General features: G+C 36.0%; 1 protein-coding gene across 1 annotated transcript; it reads left to right on the top strand.

Annotated features, from left to right (window-relative positions):
• Positions 1-390: 390 nt before the first annotated feature.
• TYRP1 (tyrosinase related protein 1) lies at positions 391-15703 on the top strand. The gene is made up of 7 exons (XM_059926421.1): positions 391-775; positions 2182-2504; positions 5233-5437; positions 8584-8751; positions 10965-11144; positions 14498-14644; positions 15498-15703. The coding sequence occupies exons 1-7, from the start codon at positions 391-393 to the stop codon at positions 15701-15703; spliced, it is 1614 nt and encodes a 537-aa protein (XP_059782404.1).
• The last annotated feature ends 3208 nt before the right edge of the window (positions 15704-18911 follow it).

Here is an 18911-nt window from a genome sequence, read left to right as displayed (position 1 = left end):
ACGGATAAATGTAATTAACGATGGTGACCCGTTAATGAGTGTTTTTGATAAATGACATCCAGGATACGTATTTTTTTTATATAAATAGAAATTTAAAATGAAGAAAATTAAATGACTAGGACAGGGGATTTAATTATGTAGGTATTATACATGTCAAATTTTTAAAGGTAAATTACTATTTTGATTAGTTTTTGAAATGTCATTTTACAGATATGAAAAGCATTTTGAAGGTGGGTTGGGAAGGGGCTCATGCCATTTATGACAGTACAAAAAAACTTGCATAATTCCATCTTGCTTTTTCCTTTTCAGCTTGATTTTTATCTATGTGCCTCGTTCTCTACACAAAGGGCTGAAAACCGGAGCCTGTACTGCATTCTTGCTTCAAGCAGAATGAAAGCTCCCAAACTCCTCTCTCCGGGCTATACCTTCTTGGCCCTGCTTTTTTTCCAGCAGGCCTGGGCTCAATTCCCAAGACAGTGTGTCACCATTGAGGCTTTGAGAAATGGCGTGTGTTGCCCAGACCTGTTCCCACTGTCTGGGCCTGGGACTGACCGCTGCGGCTCCTCATCAGGAAGGGGCAGGTGTGAGGTGGTGACAGCTGACTCCCGACCCCACGGCCCCCAGTACCCACACGATGGCAGAGATGACCGAGAGGGCTGGCCCACACGCTTCTTCAACAGGATATGCCACTGCATTGGCAATTTCTCAGGATACAACTGTGGAACGTGCCGTCCTGGATGGAGAGGAGCTGCCTGTGACCAGAGGGTTCTCATAGGTAAGTGGGGTGTGAATGGATGCACAGTTCTGCACGGAACTCAACCCACTTAACAGAATCCTGAACCAGTTGAACTTTCAGGACTCCTAGAAATCATAAAGCTCAAGACTTACTTTTCACAGCTGAGGAAACAGGCTTAGAGAGGCTGAGAAAGGTATTTGATTTAAGGAGTTGAAGTTGAAGCTCAAGTCTTCTGACTAATAACATTTCCTTTCAAAAGATTTGTTGAGCAACTCCTTTACACTAGGAACTGTGCTAGGTGTTTATGACTGGACCTTTCGGTAACTTTGCAAGATAGTTATGTTAATTGTGAGGTTCCGAAAGGTCAAGTCCATGTAGCTGGTACATGGTAAACCTGGAATTCACACTGAGATGTGTCCAGCTCTAATCGATGAGCTTCTTCCACTACCCTTGCTGACCACAGGATATTTCCTGCTCTGATGCTCAAGTTCAGCCATTTTATAGGATGAGCCTGGCCTGCAGCCTAAATAACAATAAATGAGAAAGCTTTAAATAGTAACAGCCGGCAATACTGGATTGTATTCTTTGTGCCAAACATGGGACCAAGAGTTTCAGGGGATGTTTACTGAGCCTTTTTTTTTTTAATTGAAGTATAGCCGATTTACAATGTTGTGGGTACAGCAAAGTGATTCAGTTATACATATATATCTATTTTTTCAGATTTTTTTCCCTCATGGGTTATCAGAAAATATTGAGTATAGTTCCCTGTGCTACAGAGTACATCTTTGTTTGTTATCTATTTTATATATAGTAGTATGTATATGTTAATCCCAAACTCCTAATTTATCCCTCCCCCCTTTCCCTTTGGTAGCCATAAGTCTGTTCTCTATGTCTGTGGGTGAGTCTTTATTCTGAGCCAGGCTCTGGTCTAAGTGCGTTTTATGTGTGTCCTCTTAGTCTTTACAACTTTATAAAGCGGATATTTTTACACACACTTTACAGATGAAAAACTGATGCTTAGAGAAACGTGTGCAGTCATAGAATTAGGCTCTGGTCTTAACCACTATACTATACCACATACCGTGTTTTTGCAAAATTTATGATATTAAAAAGGTAGAAAATTCCAAGAAGTATGCCAATAGTGAGCAGAAATCAATACAACAGGATCATAGAATCATAAAGTCCACGGTAAGATTAAGGAAAGCTCATAAGAATCCTAGAATAAGTTGGAGAGAGAAAGAGAGTGAGGGGAAGAGAGAGAGAAAAAGCAGGCCTGAAGAAGGGATTTTAGCAAGGGGTATTTTTAAAATTATAAAATGATGTGAGCACACATGCAAATGATCATTCATGGGTAAAGGGACGTGATGTTACAAGATGATTATGCGCATTGTCTACCCATGCCCACACTGCAGATGTTTTCACGTTTGAATTTTGTATCCCTAAAGTTAGGAGAAACCTACTGGACTTAAGTACAGAAGAAAAGAAGCGCTTTGTCGGGGCCCTGGATATGGCAAAGCGCACCATTCACCCTCAGTTTGTCATTGCCACCAGGAGATCAGAGGAAATATTGGGGCCAGATGGCAACACACCACAATTTGAAAACATTTCCATTTACAACTACTTTGTTTGGACGCACTACTACTCAGTCAAAAAGACTTTTCTCGGGGCAGGACAGGAAAGCTTTGGTGAAGTGGATTTCTCTCATGAGGGACCAGCGTTTCTCACGTGGCATAGGTACCACCTGCTGCAGCTGGAGAGAGACATGCAGGTATGCATGAGGCACGGCCATGTTCGTATCCTTTACAGAGGAGGTGACTTGTTTCTAAGTTGTTGATTCACTGTGTTCCGAATGATCAAAACAGGCGATGACAAAGCGATTTCACATTATTAATCTGCCTTTGGCATTCTGTTAAGCTTCTCCCTATGCTAATTACTTCCTTATTAATTAATCTTTACCTTTTGTGAAGTGAAAAGAAAGTCATATCAGTGATAAGGAAGCCAATTGAGACATCTGTAGGTGTGAATTAAAGCACTGGACATATTCTACAGCTCTGTCATTGAAAAAATAACCCTCATATAGTTTGCAATGAAGGACTCTCACTTGCTATGTCTCCCTTTTCAAATGTACACCAATACCTCCTCCTGGTTTGGATGAGGCAGGTGTGTATAACTTCTCAGTCTTCCAAGTCCCAAATGTATAGCGCACTTTATAAGTTGATGATTCGTTCTGATATGATACGGGGTTTAAATTATGAAAAAAATTACTTTTCATTTATATTGCCATATTTTAATTGAACTCCACTTTTTCCATGCCCCCTACCACTTTGAGGCTTATAGAAGACACCTACTAACAACATCCCATAGGTCAGACATCATTTTAATTTAAAAGGCATTGACTTTTTTGGCATAAAGTGAAGCTCAGAACACAGTTACTTCCTGCTTATTTTTAATCAGATAAGCTAAAGCCACATTAAAGTATCTGTTAACATAAATACTTTCGTATTGTTTATTTTACTAATTGCTCTATATTTTAAGAAAAGTATTGTTATTTTTAAATGAAGTTTTTAGAAAAATTTTTTGTTATTGACATACAGTTGATTTACAAAGTTGTGTTAATTTCTGCTGTACAGCAAAGTGATTCAGTTATACATATCTATACATTCTTTTTTTATATTCTGTTCTATGATGGTTTATCATAGGATATGGAATATAGTTCTCTGTGCTATACAGTAAGACCTTGTTGTTTATCAATTCTGTATATTAACAGCTTACATCTGCTAACCCCAACCTAACCCCTAACCCCTTTAAAATTCTTAGATCTCAGTTAGGAAATCCACAAACTGAACCTGTTTTCTAGGTGAAATAACAGCAATGAATCCCTCCCCACAAATTAAAATCTAAAAATTAATCTAAAAATATCCGAGGGCAGATTCACGTATTGATTCACAGTATGCTTGTGCCCAGCATTATCCAAGAAAATAAATGGTTAGAAGGGAGAGATTTAATGCACTAAAATACAGAACAAAATATTCACATGTAAGTAAGTAGTTCACCCATATGCAATTTGAGAGTGATTAAATGAATTCATCTGATACTCTGAACTTCATAGTTTATAGCTCTGATTTCAAGGCATTTTTTAGATTTTGAGTAGATAAATCTGTCATTTGTAATTGACTCCAGATCTTCTTGCCTTCAAGTCATTTTCCCACAGGTACACCAAAATGAAAGGGCAGGTGGAAAGTATCTAATAGCTTCAATTTTGCCTGCGTAAACTTCAACCCCTATGACTTACATTTTTAAAACCCAACAGCACAAGGGATCCAACAAATTACAATCTAAATGTAATGCACAGTTGAAATGCCACATGAATATGCTCCAGCTCCCAAATGCCAGTTGTTGAACCACAAACTGACTCTTAATGATCCCTTAGAAGCTGTCACTAATTTTTGTGAACCAGAACAATGGCTTCTAAATAAGGACTCTAAAGCTCTGGAGATCAATAACTGGGGAATACCTTGGAAAGTTTTGACCCTCTAAAATACCCCGAGGACAAGGAAATGCTTCCTAGAAAGGGTTTAAAAGTAAAAAAGTACATATGTACTAAATACTTGTGAGATAAAACAATGGCAATCCCTACATTTATATCCCACACTCTAAATATAGCTCCCTAAAGGCTTAAAGGAATGAGAAATAACAGGTGCAATAAATACATGTTTAAAGGAACCCAGTAAAATAAGCATGTGATCTTGAGTCCAGCATTTTTAAAATTGTTGAGATCAGCTCTAAATGGAAACTAGGTCTCTGGTCTAAATAACAGTGTGCACAGAGAAATAGTCTGCTTCAGTTTAGCATTTCCTGTCTGTATTAGCTTCTGGCAGAAGCCTGAGTCTTCATAGTTTAGATTCTGAAGCAGGGGTGTCTAAGTAAAACACCTTCAGTGCCCGGGAAGATAAGGCAAGTGTGCAAGAGCCTCCGTAGTCTGTGGGCAAACCAGAATCTAAATGCCTGAAGTCGTTCCGGTTAAATTAAAAAACAGAAACAAAATAAAAAGCACTGCTTCACATAATATATCTCAAGGCTGAATCCGGAGCCAGACCAGGAGTTAGTCATGCTTGAATTAGAGATAGGAAAATGGAAGGAAGTGGAAATGTCAAAGAGGAGAAGTGATTATTGATAATTTTTAGTATAACCAACAGAAATGTAACTACTTGCCTAAAAAAGAAAAGGAAGACACCTCCCCAAAGCATTTGCAGAAACTTCTGTATAACAAGTTGAGTTTCATTCCCTCTAGTGCCCAAATGACTTCTTGTAGTAAATTTGAGGCTTTGTTAAATAAGGTATTTAAGTCCTCTAGCCCTTCAGTCACCAACTGACACACTAACTGGTTCCTAAGTGGCTGAAGAGAACTAATAGAAACAGACTGCCAGGGAGTAAACCAAGCAAAGGGAGAATTTTACACAAAAGCAGAGAATGCTAACAGAGTTTCTGTGATCTAGGAAATGTTGCAGGATCCTTCTTTCTCCCTTCCTTACTGGAATTTTGCCACCGGGAAGAACACCTGTGACATTTGCACCGATGACTTGATGGGATCAAGAAGCAACTTTGATTCCAATCTTATAAGCCCGAACTCCGTCTTTTCTCAATGGCGAGTGGTCTGCGAATCCTTGGAAGATTATGATACCCTGGGAACCCTTTGTAACAGTAAGTTCCAAATGACAATTAGGATTCAGAATTGCCTATTAGGTAAAGTGATTAAATGTGCTGCCTGAAGGCCCTTCATTCTACTAAGGACTTCAGACTAAAATCCACTTTTATCATGGAAAGTTGATGTACAAATATTTACTAAGTACCTAGGACAGTCAAGGCAATCTGAGGTGCTCCGGGGGAAAATGAAAGTGCGTATACATTTTTCCATTGCTTTCCTTGAACAACTTGGTCAGTGCATTGCTCACTTTCTTATTTTGGAAATGTCTATTTTGTATTAATTAATCCTCTTAGTAAGCTCAGCACTGCTTAGTAGTCATGTGTCTTGTGTTGGAATTTCACAGAAAATGTTTCCCTAGGAAATCTGAAATATGCAGAAAGAGTTGGAAGTGCCCTGGGAGTAAAAAATACATACAATAATAATAATTATTATTATTGTATAATGATTATTACTATTATTTTATGTTATTATATTATTTTTACTATTATGTTAATCTGGTCAGAAGGTTAAAAAACCAAAAGGTGATATGGAGGATGCCTTTAATAAGAGAAAGATACTGTACAGAAGATGTCTGCCAACTAGCTCTTTCCAGCTCTCGCAAAGTGAATACAAAAAGAGAATGATTAACCCGTTTTCCTAGCATCCTTTCTCCAGTGGTCTGAATGCCACCTCTGCCACAGGTCACGTTTCTGTCCTATGTGGATCAGTTCCTGTGAAGCTTTCTGTTCTCTTCCTTAGATCCTATTTTTACCATCTCTCTTGCTGCTAACACAAGGTCTTAATTATCAGAGTCTTTTTATCCCATCTGATTTTTCTTCTTCAGGCACGTCTGGCTATTTTGAACTTTTGATCTTCCATATAAAAACTAGAATTATTGGAATTTATTTTTAATTTTATTATTATACTAATAACATTTATTCTGCACATATTCCTTTAGGCACCAAATATTAAATTACTTTGTAAACTTAAATAGAGAATATTTTAAATAGAGCAAAGAAATTAAGTAGATTTTTCACCATTAGAAGATTATTTAGCCATATATAGGAATAAGAGAAGTAAATGTATATAAAATTGTATTCTGTAGAAGTTTAAAAGTTAAAATAAAACTTTGTTTGGCATGCTGAATGAGATAAAATTGAGGATCGATCAGTATGTCTTTAGATACCAAAACATTCATCCCTCTCTGACTGTGATTTTTTTTAAATTTGTTTGCACATGGACAACTTCTGCCATTGCACCTATTAACATCCTATGGATTGGAGTCCTGTGGGATTTCCATGCGGGAATGAATGAAAAGTTCAGAGTGTCTGAAGTAGAAAGCAAATTTGAGAAGTATAGTGAAGAAAGAGCATGTTTTTCATATGATGAATTAAAGGTGATATTTTAGTGGCTGGAAGAATGTTAGGTGTCAATAATTAACTCTCTCAGTACACCGAATTTGGTGCATTTATGGAATACTGCAAAGATACTGTCCAGAAAGCATATGAGGACATAAGCATGCAATGTCTAAGGAAGGTTTGATCTAAAGTTGTACAGGTATGGGTGTCCTGTAAAAGATGATCAGTGAAACCACAGGAATGGATAATTTCATCCAAGAAGAAAAATAGAGAGAGGCAAGAATTACCGTGAGGATTAAATAAGATATCTTATTAAAGTATTTGGTACCATATCAGACACATTAATATGTGTTCAGTAAAATGTTATTTTCCTTTTTTCTTTCACTGGCCTAACAAATAAAACAGTTCTTGTCTAGCTTCCTATCCTTCCCGCCATCCACTACTCCCTTACATTGCCACATACCCTAGGCAAGCTGTTCACCTAACAGGCCCTCTTGTACAATCAACCTGATCTTTTCATAAATCAACATACACCAAACAACTATTTAGCTTTAATTATATGCCAGTGCTGGATCAAGACTGGAGGACACATTGGTGATCAAGAAAAGAGTTTGTGCTCCGATGGGGCTTATATCATGCATAGAAGAAAGCTTATCATCTTTTATTATTACCTCTGCTTAAAATGTTTGACTTGTAAAATCTGTCTTATTTCACCTCTGGCAATTCTCCTCAGTCCTTCAGGGCTCTTTGCAAATCTCTCTACCTAATGAAGGCTTCCTGAAGCCACCCAATTGGGAAGAATTGATTCTCTCACTTACGCTCTCCCCCCCTTCCCACTCCCGCCTTCCCTCCTTTCCTTATTTCTCTTTCTCTCCCTCCCTGTCTCCCCAAAGGCATCTCTGTATCTCTAGGGGTACATATTATCCCTAGTATAGCAGCTCTTTGTTTACCTGTTTATCTTACTGACCTTAAAATGTTTCAATTATTTTTCACATTAATTGCTGAAAAATATGTGTTGATTGAAATACAGACCACTTCCCAAAGAGATTTAAGGTTGTTTTAACTTTATTTCTCTGAAGGCTTGAAAGAGCATTCAAGTACAAAATTTCATATGTGTATGAAATATGGATTTCAGTGTAGAGTTTTGGTTTATGAGATTATGTGGGCAGGATTTAATTTTCCATGGAATTTTCATTTTAATGTGTTCTCTTGAAAAAAGCATATATTGATCTAACAAATACAAGGACCTCTATCTGTTACTGTGATCATCTTTTTCTTCAGGTGATTTTGTGTATCACATATTTTCCCTATTTACAGAAGTTGGACATGATAACTTATTTTCTCACTTTAATGCCACTAAATATGCACTTTAAAAATTTTCTCGGGAGCTTCCCTGGTGGCGCAGTGGTTGAGAATCTGCCTGCCAATGCAGGGGACACGGGTTCGCGCCCTGGTCTGGGAAGATCCCACATGCCGCGGAGCAACTGGGCCCGCGAGCCACAACTACTGAGCCTGCGCGTCTGGAGCCTGTGCTCCGCAACAAGAGGGGCCGCGACAGTGAGAGGTCCGTGCACCGCGATGAAGAGTGGCCCCCGCTTGCCGCAACTAGAGAAAGCCCTCGCACAGAAACGAAGACCCAACACAGCCAAAAATAAATAAATAAATTAATTAATTAAAAAAAAAATTTCTCTTCTACCAAGGAAACCCTGTCTTTCAGTGTTCATGCTATGTATACAAATTTGAAAAGCAAAGCTAAGATCTCTAAATGTTCCATACATGTTCATCGTTTCCCATCTTTTCCCCAGGCACTGAGGGTAGGCCAATTAGGAGAAATCCAGCTGGAAATGTGGCTAGACCAATGGTGCAACGTCTTCCTGAACCACAGGATGTCACTCAGTGCTTGGAAGTTGGTTTATTTGACACACCTCCTTTTTATTCCACTTCTACAAACAGTTTCCGAAACACAGTGGAAGGCAAGTAAACAAAATCGGTGCTCTGAATTGACCTAGTTGTCACAGGGAAAACTATTCAAATTCAAATCTCTTTGAAAAAAACCTTTGAATGCCATATGGATCCTGTAAGTTTATGTGAATAGGGCTGCCTATTATGATATAATCACAATTCTCTGCTCAAAAAAAGAACTTTCTTAAAGAAAAGTGTGAGACCCTGAAACCTTTTATCATAGGAGAAGCACTTGGAAATGATTCTGTTAAAATACCTAAAAGGTATTAAACTCAAATTTCTGTTAGGTAGCTGGCCAATATGTGTATAACTATATCAAATTCTAGTATATGCAAATAATATTCAAGACTTGGAGAGATTATTAATTTTTTTCTTAAAAAATATAATAAAAAATCCTGAACATAAGTTGCCATCTACTAAAGCCTGGTTTGGACACATGTTTTATTTAGGTATCATCCTGCAACTTTTTTTTAAGATCTATAAAAATTCGAACTTGCATCTAGAGATATTTAATTTGGTTTTCCTTGCTTAATTCAAAGTATTTTAAAGCTGAGAAACTGAGGTCCAAAGAAGTGAAATTAATTTCCAAAGATATCCAGCTAGTTAGTAATAGAGCACAGATGCAAATCCAAATTTTCGAAGTCCTCTAAACTAAATTATATTTCATTTATAATTATTTTATAAAATAATTTACTTTATAAAATAAATTTTGATACCTCTAAATTATTCATGATACATATTTAAAGTTTTAAAAGAATAGAATCACATCTAACTTTATTATAAACTTATTGTCAAATTTTACCTTAAATACAGCATTGCACATGTTAGACCACCCTCCCCCCAACCAAAAAAAGGGAATAGATCTCTCTTTCCCATGATCTGAGATACCTGATATATAGATCTGATAATTATTTTCAATTATCTCCCCTTTTATCATCAAAATTATATGCCATTCTTTCCTATCTTTGTGTTAATTTTCATAACTACATATGATGCACTGACTTGGAGATGACTCAATAAATAATAACCATATTTTGACTAAGCTGGTATTCATAAACTAAGACTATAAGTAGTGATTTCATAAAGAATTGGCAGATTGTGTCTTATTGATGCCCAATCAAAAGACAAATTGTACTGATTTCCTGACAGAATGCGTGAAAAGATTAGTGCTTAAGCACCTGCTGTGTACATTATAGACAATCTTTAAATGTTTTATGAGTCAAAAAATAATGGAATAAACATATAAAAAATGAGTAAATGAATAACTATAATTATACAACTGAGTTAATGTATTTCAAATTCTAATTTTGTTTTATAATATACAGCCTTTCCCTGCTCTCCCCGCTCTGGTCCTTCAAGCTAACTACACACGCTTGTAACTCCATCCCACATCAGAGACCCTCTATTTTTGTTTGTGATCTATCCTTGTCTTCTCTCTAATATGTATTCATGAACAATATATATATGGGAGTATATATGGGAAATATATATATTATATATAATATGGGAAATGTATATATTATATATAATAGATATATAATATGTGGATTATATATATAATGGGAATATATATATGATCCACATGTGAAATAGATATAATATGGAAATGTATTTGGAGAAGATATATATATAGAATACAGATCATTCTCAAAAGTTCTATAAATGTTTTGACAACAGTCTATTCAGATACTTAAAACTAGCACAGAGATGGTAAGAAAGCTCTGAGAAATTGTAAGTTCTCCACAAAAATAATTTTCAAAATAAACATGCTGACAAGTCATTCAAAAGGAATAAGGTAGGAGACTAAAGTAACATCTGGCAATTTAAGTTCCAGGACAATCAGAGTGGTGTTCTCCCAACTATATCAGCAGTTTTTGTAGAAGCTAGAGCTTTCCACTATCTTTATTTCCATGTAGACCAATGTTAGCCTTCTCAAAATAGAGTGTTCTATATATTTTGACTGGTATCCTTTGCAGGTCATTATTTTTAACCTAGAGGCTACATTTAGAATGTCATGCCACTAGCTTCAAACTAACCTAGCTCTCAGTACAGCAAACACATGTCACCAACCATAGGTACAGAGAAGCAGTGCTATTACACTAAGGTAAAAATTGGCCTGACAAGCTTAGGAAAAATTGTTTCCCAATATAATCACTGCTTTGGACTTGAAAAGTTAGATATGTGTAATGGTTTTTACTATTCTCATCCTTCTTTTTATATCTAGGTTACAGTGATCCCACAGGAAGGTATGACCCTACTGTGCGAAGTCTTCACAATTTGGCTCATCTATTCCTGAATGGAACCGGGGGGCAAACTCATTTATCTCCCAATGATCCTATTTTTGTCCTCCTACATACTTTCACTGATGCAGTCTTTGATGAATGGCTGAGGAGATATAATGCTGGTAAGACTCTTTCATATGCTTTTTGCAGTCTCAGCAAAGGAGATGGTTCAGATGGCATACTTACCACTTTAGGCTAAGCATGTGGCACATTTAAACTACACTTAACAATAGGATAAAATAGCTCTAATATCTAGCCGTTTCCAAATATTCTAAACCACTTTGAAAAGGCAGATGAGAAGTCTCTCAGAATAGTAATTGTAAGATGATACTTATTAACATTCACTAGGACTAAAAAGGTAGTCCCTTCTCCTTCTGACCATGTAAAGATGGCTACCATGTTTCCCCAATTTTTCTTTCTCATATCTTCCGATGAACATCCTCATTGGTTTTTTTTTGTTTGTTTTTTTAATTTTTATTTATTTTTATTTTTTTTTATTTATGGCTGTGTTGGGTCTTCGTTTCTATGCGAGGGCTTTCTCCAGTTGTGGCAAGCAGGGGCCCCTCTTCATCGCGGTGCGCGGGCCTCTCACTGTCGCGGCCTCTCTTGTTGCAGAGCACAGGCTCCAGACGCGCAGGCTCAGTAATTGTGGCTCACGGGCCCAGTTGCTCTGCGGCATGTGGGATCTTCCCAGACCAGGGCTCAAACCCGCGTCCCTCGCATTGGCAGGCAGACTCTCAACCACTGCACCAACCAGGGAAGTCCTGTTTTTTAATATGAATGCAAAAACCTTAAAGAGCTCTTCTTTGACACCCCAAAAGACAGAAAAATTATACTCATAATCCATAGTTCTGATTTTTATTACTTTATGGCCTCTCACAAATGGAAATTGTATTCAACTCGAAAAGTTAATGTTAGTTTTTATATCACACTGTAGAAAATCTCTTTTAAGTTCATTGTAATGCATTCTTTAAAATATTATTTAAAGGCTACTTTCTCGTCACTCAGCTGAGAGGGTTGTATTACTATGCAAACAATGAATGTGCTTTTACTGGTTAAAACATCATAAATTTTCACATTTTAAAAGTGTTCTAAGGTTTGTCTTATGTGCCTTTACTTCGTCATGCACATAAACATAATATTGGAGATTAACTATCTACTGATTCATTTATTCATTCAGCCATCTCTTACTTCCGTGCTGTGTGTGTGTGTACACGTGTGTGTGTGTGTATGTGTGTGTGTGTGTGTGAGTGAGAGAGAGAGAGAGAGAGAGAATACAATAGAAACCTCTAATCTAACCTGATTTGGACCATTAATTGATGAGTTGGTCAAAATAGTTTGTTTCATCTGAAAACAATTTAAGAAATAAATAGCTTAAATATAAATATTTATTCACTTATCAATCTTCTATGAATTCACCGATTGGAGTTCCATCTGATTTTTCATGTGTATTTATATACATACATACAACCATAATGAATTATCTATAATTTACAGTGTCTGTTTCTTTAAAGTGAAACAAGAAATTAACAACCCTTGTGATGCAATCTGAGTACAGTATTATTCTAAATTTTCATAATGCTCCCCTAACCCTTAAAAATCATAGTTGCTCATTCCTAATTCTATAGCAACGTTGCAGCCACTCATTCTTAATAAATCTTTCCAAAGCATTCCATTTATTTATTATAAAAACAACATCCTCCTCTTTTTACAATCATAATTATCGATTTATGTGTGTTTTGTTATATTACTTTTATTTCAGTAACAAATAACTGGAATTAATAGGTTTAGGAATGAACAAAACAAACTTTTGTTAAACATACACTTCTGCAAACTAGACAGCAATGTATAAACTGACAATAAGCATATGTTAATAAATATAGAGTATGTTAGATGGGGGAAAGTCTTTGTAGACAAGTAAAATCAGGAAAGGGGATAGGGAGCACTTCGTAAATATACGGGGAAAGATGTTCCCAAAACAAAGGAACAAAGGAGCCACCGTGGCTGGAGCAGAGTGGGGAGTGGGGAGAAAACGGAGGGAGATGACAAGGTCAGAGGGAAAACAGGGGGCAGATCCTTAAAGACATTGGGTTTAACTCTAAGAGAGAAGGGGAGCCATTGAAGGGTCTGACACAGGGAAGCAACGTTGCAATCCAATTGCTATTGTTATTTTTCTTCTTATTCTTCTTTTCCTCCACTTATTTGAATGGACATAACTTTTTTATGCAGCTGTAACTGAACTGGGTTGAGGCCAATTCAGTAAAGATGAAGTGGGAAGTTTACAAAATGATCTAAGTTATTAGCTTTAACATCTAACTTTAACAAATAATTACTATGAGTGCCTTGAGGCCAGGAACTTCGTCTTTTGTTTAATGCTATACCCCATGTGCCTAGATCAGTGCCCGGTACTAGCAGGAGCTCAACAGATTTCAATGGATAAATATTTAATTAGCATTAATTCATAGTACCTTTCAAATCACTAGATTTTAAAGTAACTAAATTTAAAGTTACAAAAATATAAACACTACCTGCCATTTCTATGATCAATTTTTCTTCAGAGTCGATGCTAAAATACTTTCCTGTGCTTCACAGGATCACAGTGACTGCCCAGGTAATATACTTCTTGCGAACAGAAAACCTAGTATTTCACTAGCCTTCTCACATATTCCAGCTCTTTTAAATGTATTCCCACTAATGTCCCACCCAAACCCACTTCCAGCTCTGGTTTTGTGACATTCCATTTGGCATTTAATTGTACCAGTATAAATATAAACAACAACAAAAAGGAATGATCTTTTGCCACAAAGAGTATATCACTCCTTTTATCTCTGATAACAGAAACTTACTAATAATATAAATGCCTATGATTTTTATTTAAGTAGAAAGATGAAAGGTGGCAGGAAACAAATAGGATTCTAGGACCTTGATTCAAAGTGTTAAGTGCTTTTTGCTAACAGAGTAAAACCCAGGGAATAAGTTAATATTTATTTCTCTAATTAAACAGAAAAATGAAAAATACTAAACAGAAATAGTCATAGTCAAGGACAAACCTCCATTAGCTACGGTGTCTCTCAAGTTTAAATAATAGATGATACTACAGCAAATTACAGGTCCAATCTTTTCTTTAGCTTTGAAAAGTAAGTTTAATGAATTTTATTCAAATTAGTTTCTGTAATATAAAAGTAAAACAACTAATGATCATCATAGATAAGAAAAGACTAAAACTTCCTTACTTTTAAACTTTCTTTTTCTATTGGATGACACGTTAGTGCTGTACTCAAAGCATTTGAGCTCTGTTTCATGCAATTTCCTGTTCTGCTGTAGTGAAACATTTTTATGTCTTTACTCAGTGTAAAATATGAAAGAATTTTTAATGTTACCCTTGAATACTTTGGGTCACCTTCAGAACATGATAATAATGTATTAATATTAGCTTGAGTTTGTCTATTAACAAGGTGTCTTTGACATATTTTAGATATATCCGTATTTCCTTTGGAAAATGCCCCTATTGGACATAACAGACAATACAATATGGTACCATTTTGGCCTCCAATTACCAACATAGAAATGTTTGTTACTGCTCCAGACAACCTGGGATACACTTATGAAGTTCAATGGTCAAGTGAGTACTGAAAATGTATTTTTACTGTGGAAATTTCTGAAAGCAAATTTGTCACCCTTAAAGTAATCACATTTTTCTGAGATAAAGTAATCCACAGTTTTCCACTTGGATTTAGAAGCTTTCATTTGAATTTTTATTTGTGGATAAAGAGACTGAATTTAACATTTGTTGAGAGCCCACTATGACCTGGTATTGAGCTGATTACATACCACACTATTTCATTTAATCTTTACAACCCTTTGAGGCAGGTATTAAAATCCTCATTTTACAAATAAGGAAGATGAGGCTTAGAGAGAGTAATTGTCAAAGATCACCTTTCTAGTGAGCATAGAGAATGAGTCTTGAGCTTAGCCCTGTGTAATATGCCCTTATTTTTCTACTACATAATGTTGCTTCCGTTTATTTAGCCTAAAAAAAAAAAGAGATGGAGTGAGATATTCTGAGCTGTTTTTTCTGAGGTTTTGAAATTCAAAACTTTCTGATTTAATTTTAAATCCCTTTCTTAACAAAGGCAATGGGGTACAGTGGAAGAGCACAGGATTTGGATCCTGAAAGACCTGGGCTCCAAAACCAGCTGTACTGCATACTAACCAAATGACCTTGGGCAAGTGACTCAAACTCTGAGCCATCATTTCCTTTAGAATGGATATAATAACTATCCCAGTAGGGCTCACTATGAGAAATTGGGAAGTGCTTTGAAGATGCCAGGTGCTATGATAGGTGATGTAGCCAATACAAATTAAATATGAGGACTTTGTAAAGTGCCTGGAACAGTACCTCTATTAGGGTATCCAATTTTGGGTGGCAACTATTTTACTATTTATTTTTTGCTCTCATTTTCTTTTTCAAATAGGTCAGAATTTTAGTATTTCTGAGATTGTTACCATAGCGGTAGTTGCTGCTTTATTACTGGTTGCAGTCATTTTTGTGGGTGCTTCTTGTCTGATTCGTGCCAGAAGAAACATGGATGAAGCAAATCAGCCTCTCCTTACTGATCAGTATCAACAGTATGTTGAAGAATATGAAAAAATCCAGAATCCTAATCAGTCTGTGGTCTAATTACAAGTGGTATATTCTCTTATGCATTAGTATCATAAAACCATATGGTTGAAAAATAATAGGTTGAGTTACTAACTGTATTTCCTTTCATTCTGTTACTTCTGTCCTTGTGCATGCATATGCTGGAATTAAAAGCACCAGATACTATTTTCCAGAACTGGGGAGAGTCACAATATTTTCAATGTTTTCTATTTTTCAGTTCTATTTATAATGGTAGGTTGCACCCATTCTATGGTATTTAAGCAGATAGTATGAAGAGTTGGGGCATGTTTTGAAGGTCAACTATATGACAATATAAATAAGTTGTTATACTTTGTTCATATTGTAAAGAAAAATCATGATTGATAGTAAACCCCTGATTAAAATACATGAGTAGGACGCAAATGAAATTATTTACGAAGCAGAAACAGACTCACAGACATAGAAAACAAACTTTCAGTTACCAGCTGGGAAAGGGGGTCGGGGAGGTATAAAGAAGGAGTTGTGATTAGCAGATACAAACTACTATATATAAAATAGATAAACAACAAGGTCCTACTGTATAGCACAGGGAACTATATTCAATATCCTATAATAAACCATATGGAAAAGAATATGTATATATATGTATAACGGAACCATTTTGCTGTACACCAGAAACTAACACAACATTGTAAATCAACTACACTTCAATAAAAAATTTAAAAAAAAAAAAAGAGTAGGCATTTCTACCATGTCAAGATGTAAATACATTTCCATTCATTGACACTGGCCAACAGATATAAAGGAAGCTACATTTGTAGTTTAAATTATGTGACATTATAAATTGGATCCCAATTAACTTTTTCAAACTGATCTTCCCCTTTGAGCATCAGCCTATATTATTTAGTTTAAGGTTCAAGGCCACAACAAAATCACAATCTCTGTCACACTTTGGAGAGGTAAAAGCTTTACTTTGTTTAAAAGACTGTTAATAGTGCCTATGCTTGCAACTGTGTTCTCCTACCTCTCAATTCACTGAAAAAAGAACTACCCATCCATGCATTTCACCTCCCACTTCCTCTTCTAGTTTCTTAGAGGACCACAAGGAAGGCATAAATGTAGAGAATATACGTCATAGTGCTCTACAAATAGCATCAGTTCATGGTGTTTAATTCAAATACCATTTTCTTGTCATTTATCAGCCTTTTATATATTTTCAAAATAAAATATTAAAATATTATTTCATCAGTCCCCCTTTTCTGTACAATTCTGCGAGAATGTCATTCTTTAATTTCTTCCTATCTTTTAACAAAATATTTTTCCTCTTTTTGATCTTGTATTACAGAAACAATATTCCCAATGAAGAACTCTTATAGGCTGGTTATATGAACAAACATTTTAATGAAAATTGGTTAAAAAGAAATAATATCAGTAATAATTATACACTTATAGAAAATGGGTAGTTTCATATTCCCAACTCAATAAACAGAAACAAGATTAAAGTTATATACACCTGATTGGTTACTGGGTTTCCTGCTATTAAGCAATCTTCAGGCTATGTACACAAGATAAACAGACAAAATGTGTTAGTGAAAGAGAATGTATATAACAATAATATTGTTTTAACTTTCAAAGAGCATTACTCAGTTGGTTGTCTCGAATACATTTTGATTTATTAAAATCTTATGTACTCAAAGCTTTTCAGATAAATTATTGTATAATATAAGGTTTATTTTTATATAAACATCAATGAAACTGAGCTCCTCACTTCATATTTTTGGAGATTTACTAAGTACTCATTTCATAAACATATATCAAGCACACACTATGGATTTGGGGAGGGGAAAGTCAGGAACATAAAATTAAGTTGACATTTGACTTGGGCCTTAAAGAATACCAATGAATTTACCAAATATAAGAGTAGAGAATGAATACCTCCATTTCATTTCTTTCCATGCAGAAGTGACAGCATGAGCAAAGTCACAGAAGTTTGAAAGAGCATGGAACATTCAAAAATATAAAGCAGGTCAGTGTGGTTAGAGCACAGTTTTCATGGAGGGGAGAAGAAATATAAATTGGGAATAAAATCAGTGTCCTATGTGCAATCCTCAGAAATTTGGAATTCATTCTATTTGAACAGTCAAATAGAACATGAGACAGTCACAAAGTATGTCTGAGAAAAATAACAGTGGAGGTAATATTTCTAAATAATGACGATTAAGAATGATTTGGGGGCTTCCCTGGTGGCGCAGTGGTTGAGAATCTGCCTGCCAATGCAGGGGACACGGGTTCGAGCCCTGGTCTGGGAAGATACCACATGCCGCGGAGCAACTGGGCCCGTGAAAAGCCACAACTGCTGAGCCTGCGCGTCTGGAGCTTGTGCTCCGCAACAACAGAGGCCGCGACAGTGAGAGGCCCGCGCACCGCGATGAAGAGTGGCCCCCGCTTGCCGCAACTAGAGAAAGCCCTCGCACAGAAACGAAGACCCAACACAACCATAAATTTTAAAAAAAATTTAATTAATTAATTAATTTTAAAAAAAAAAGAATGATTTGGAATGGTCAGAGTACAAGCTGAGAGACTAGTTAATAATCAAATAGTTCATGGGAGAGATGAGGAGAGCCTGTCCCAAAACATGAGCATTAATTCTAAGAAATCCTAACTCTGAGAGCTACACCCATTACCTTATAAATATAGCTTTGATAAATTCTCCCTAAATGTGCTGCTTTATTTTTCTTTTACTCAAGGACTTCTTTCTATTTATTTTACAGCTCTGTAAGATCTTAAGACTTATCTTGATCAGGTAACCATTACTCCCCCTATAATATGCTATATTATTCATTGTAAATAATACTCTTCTGCAATCTTGGAGATTTTTCACTGTTCTCAGTCCTCCAGCCCTCTTATAAAACATAGTAAATGAAATTATTATGTACTCACTGGAAAGCACATTGCATACCACTTAAACCCACTCTTTCCTGTTGCATAAGCACACATTGCATGCCAATACCACAAACTGAGCTGAGCTTTACAGTCTAAACAGAGTGAGTAAAAAATGCCTGATTGGACCTTCCTATATAATCAAGAATGAAAAGCTATTACTTTTGTATCCCTCTGAAGTTATATCCTGTCTTCTTTCCTATAAGCAGATTTCAGAGATGGTGCCCACTTACAGCTCCATGCAATCTTTAAAATTGGATGCAGGAAGAAAGAAGATTTGTCTGTTAAAATAACTGTTCCAAGATTG

This window comes from Balaenoptera ricei, chromosome 6, assembly GCF_028023285.1.
Source record: "Balaenoptera ricei isolate mBalRic1 chromosome 6, mBalRic1.hap2, whole genome shotgun sequence".
In the NCBI taxonomy this organism is placed as follows: domain Eukaryota; kingdom Metazoa; phylum Chordata; class Mammalia; order Artiodactyla; family Balaenopteridae; genus Balaenoptera; species Balaenoptera ricei.
The sequence above is the reverse complement of the archived record's forward strand: the minus strand, read 5'-3'. Positions and strand labels throughout refer to the sequence as shown.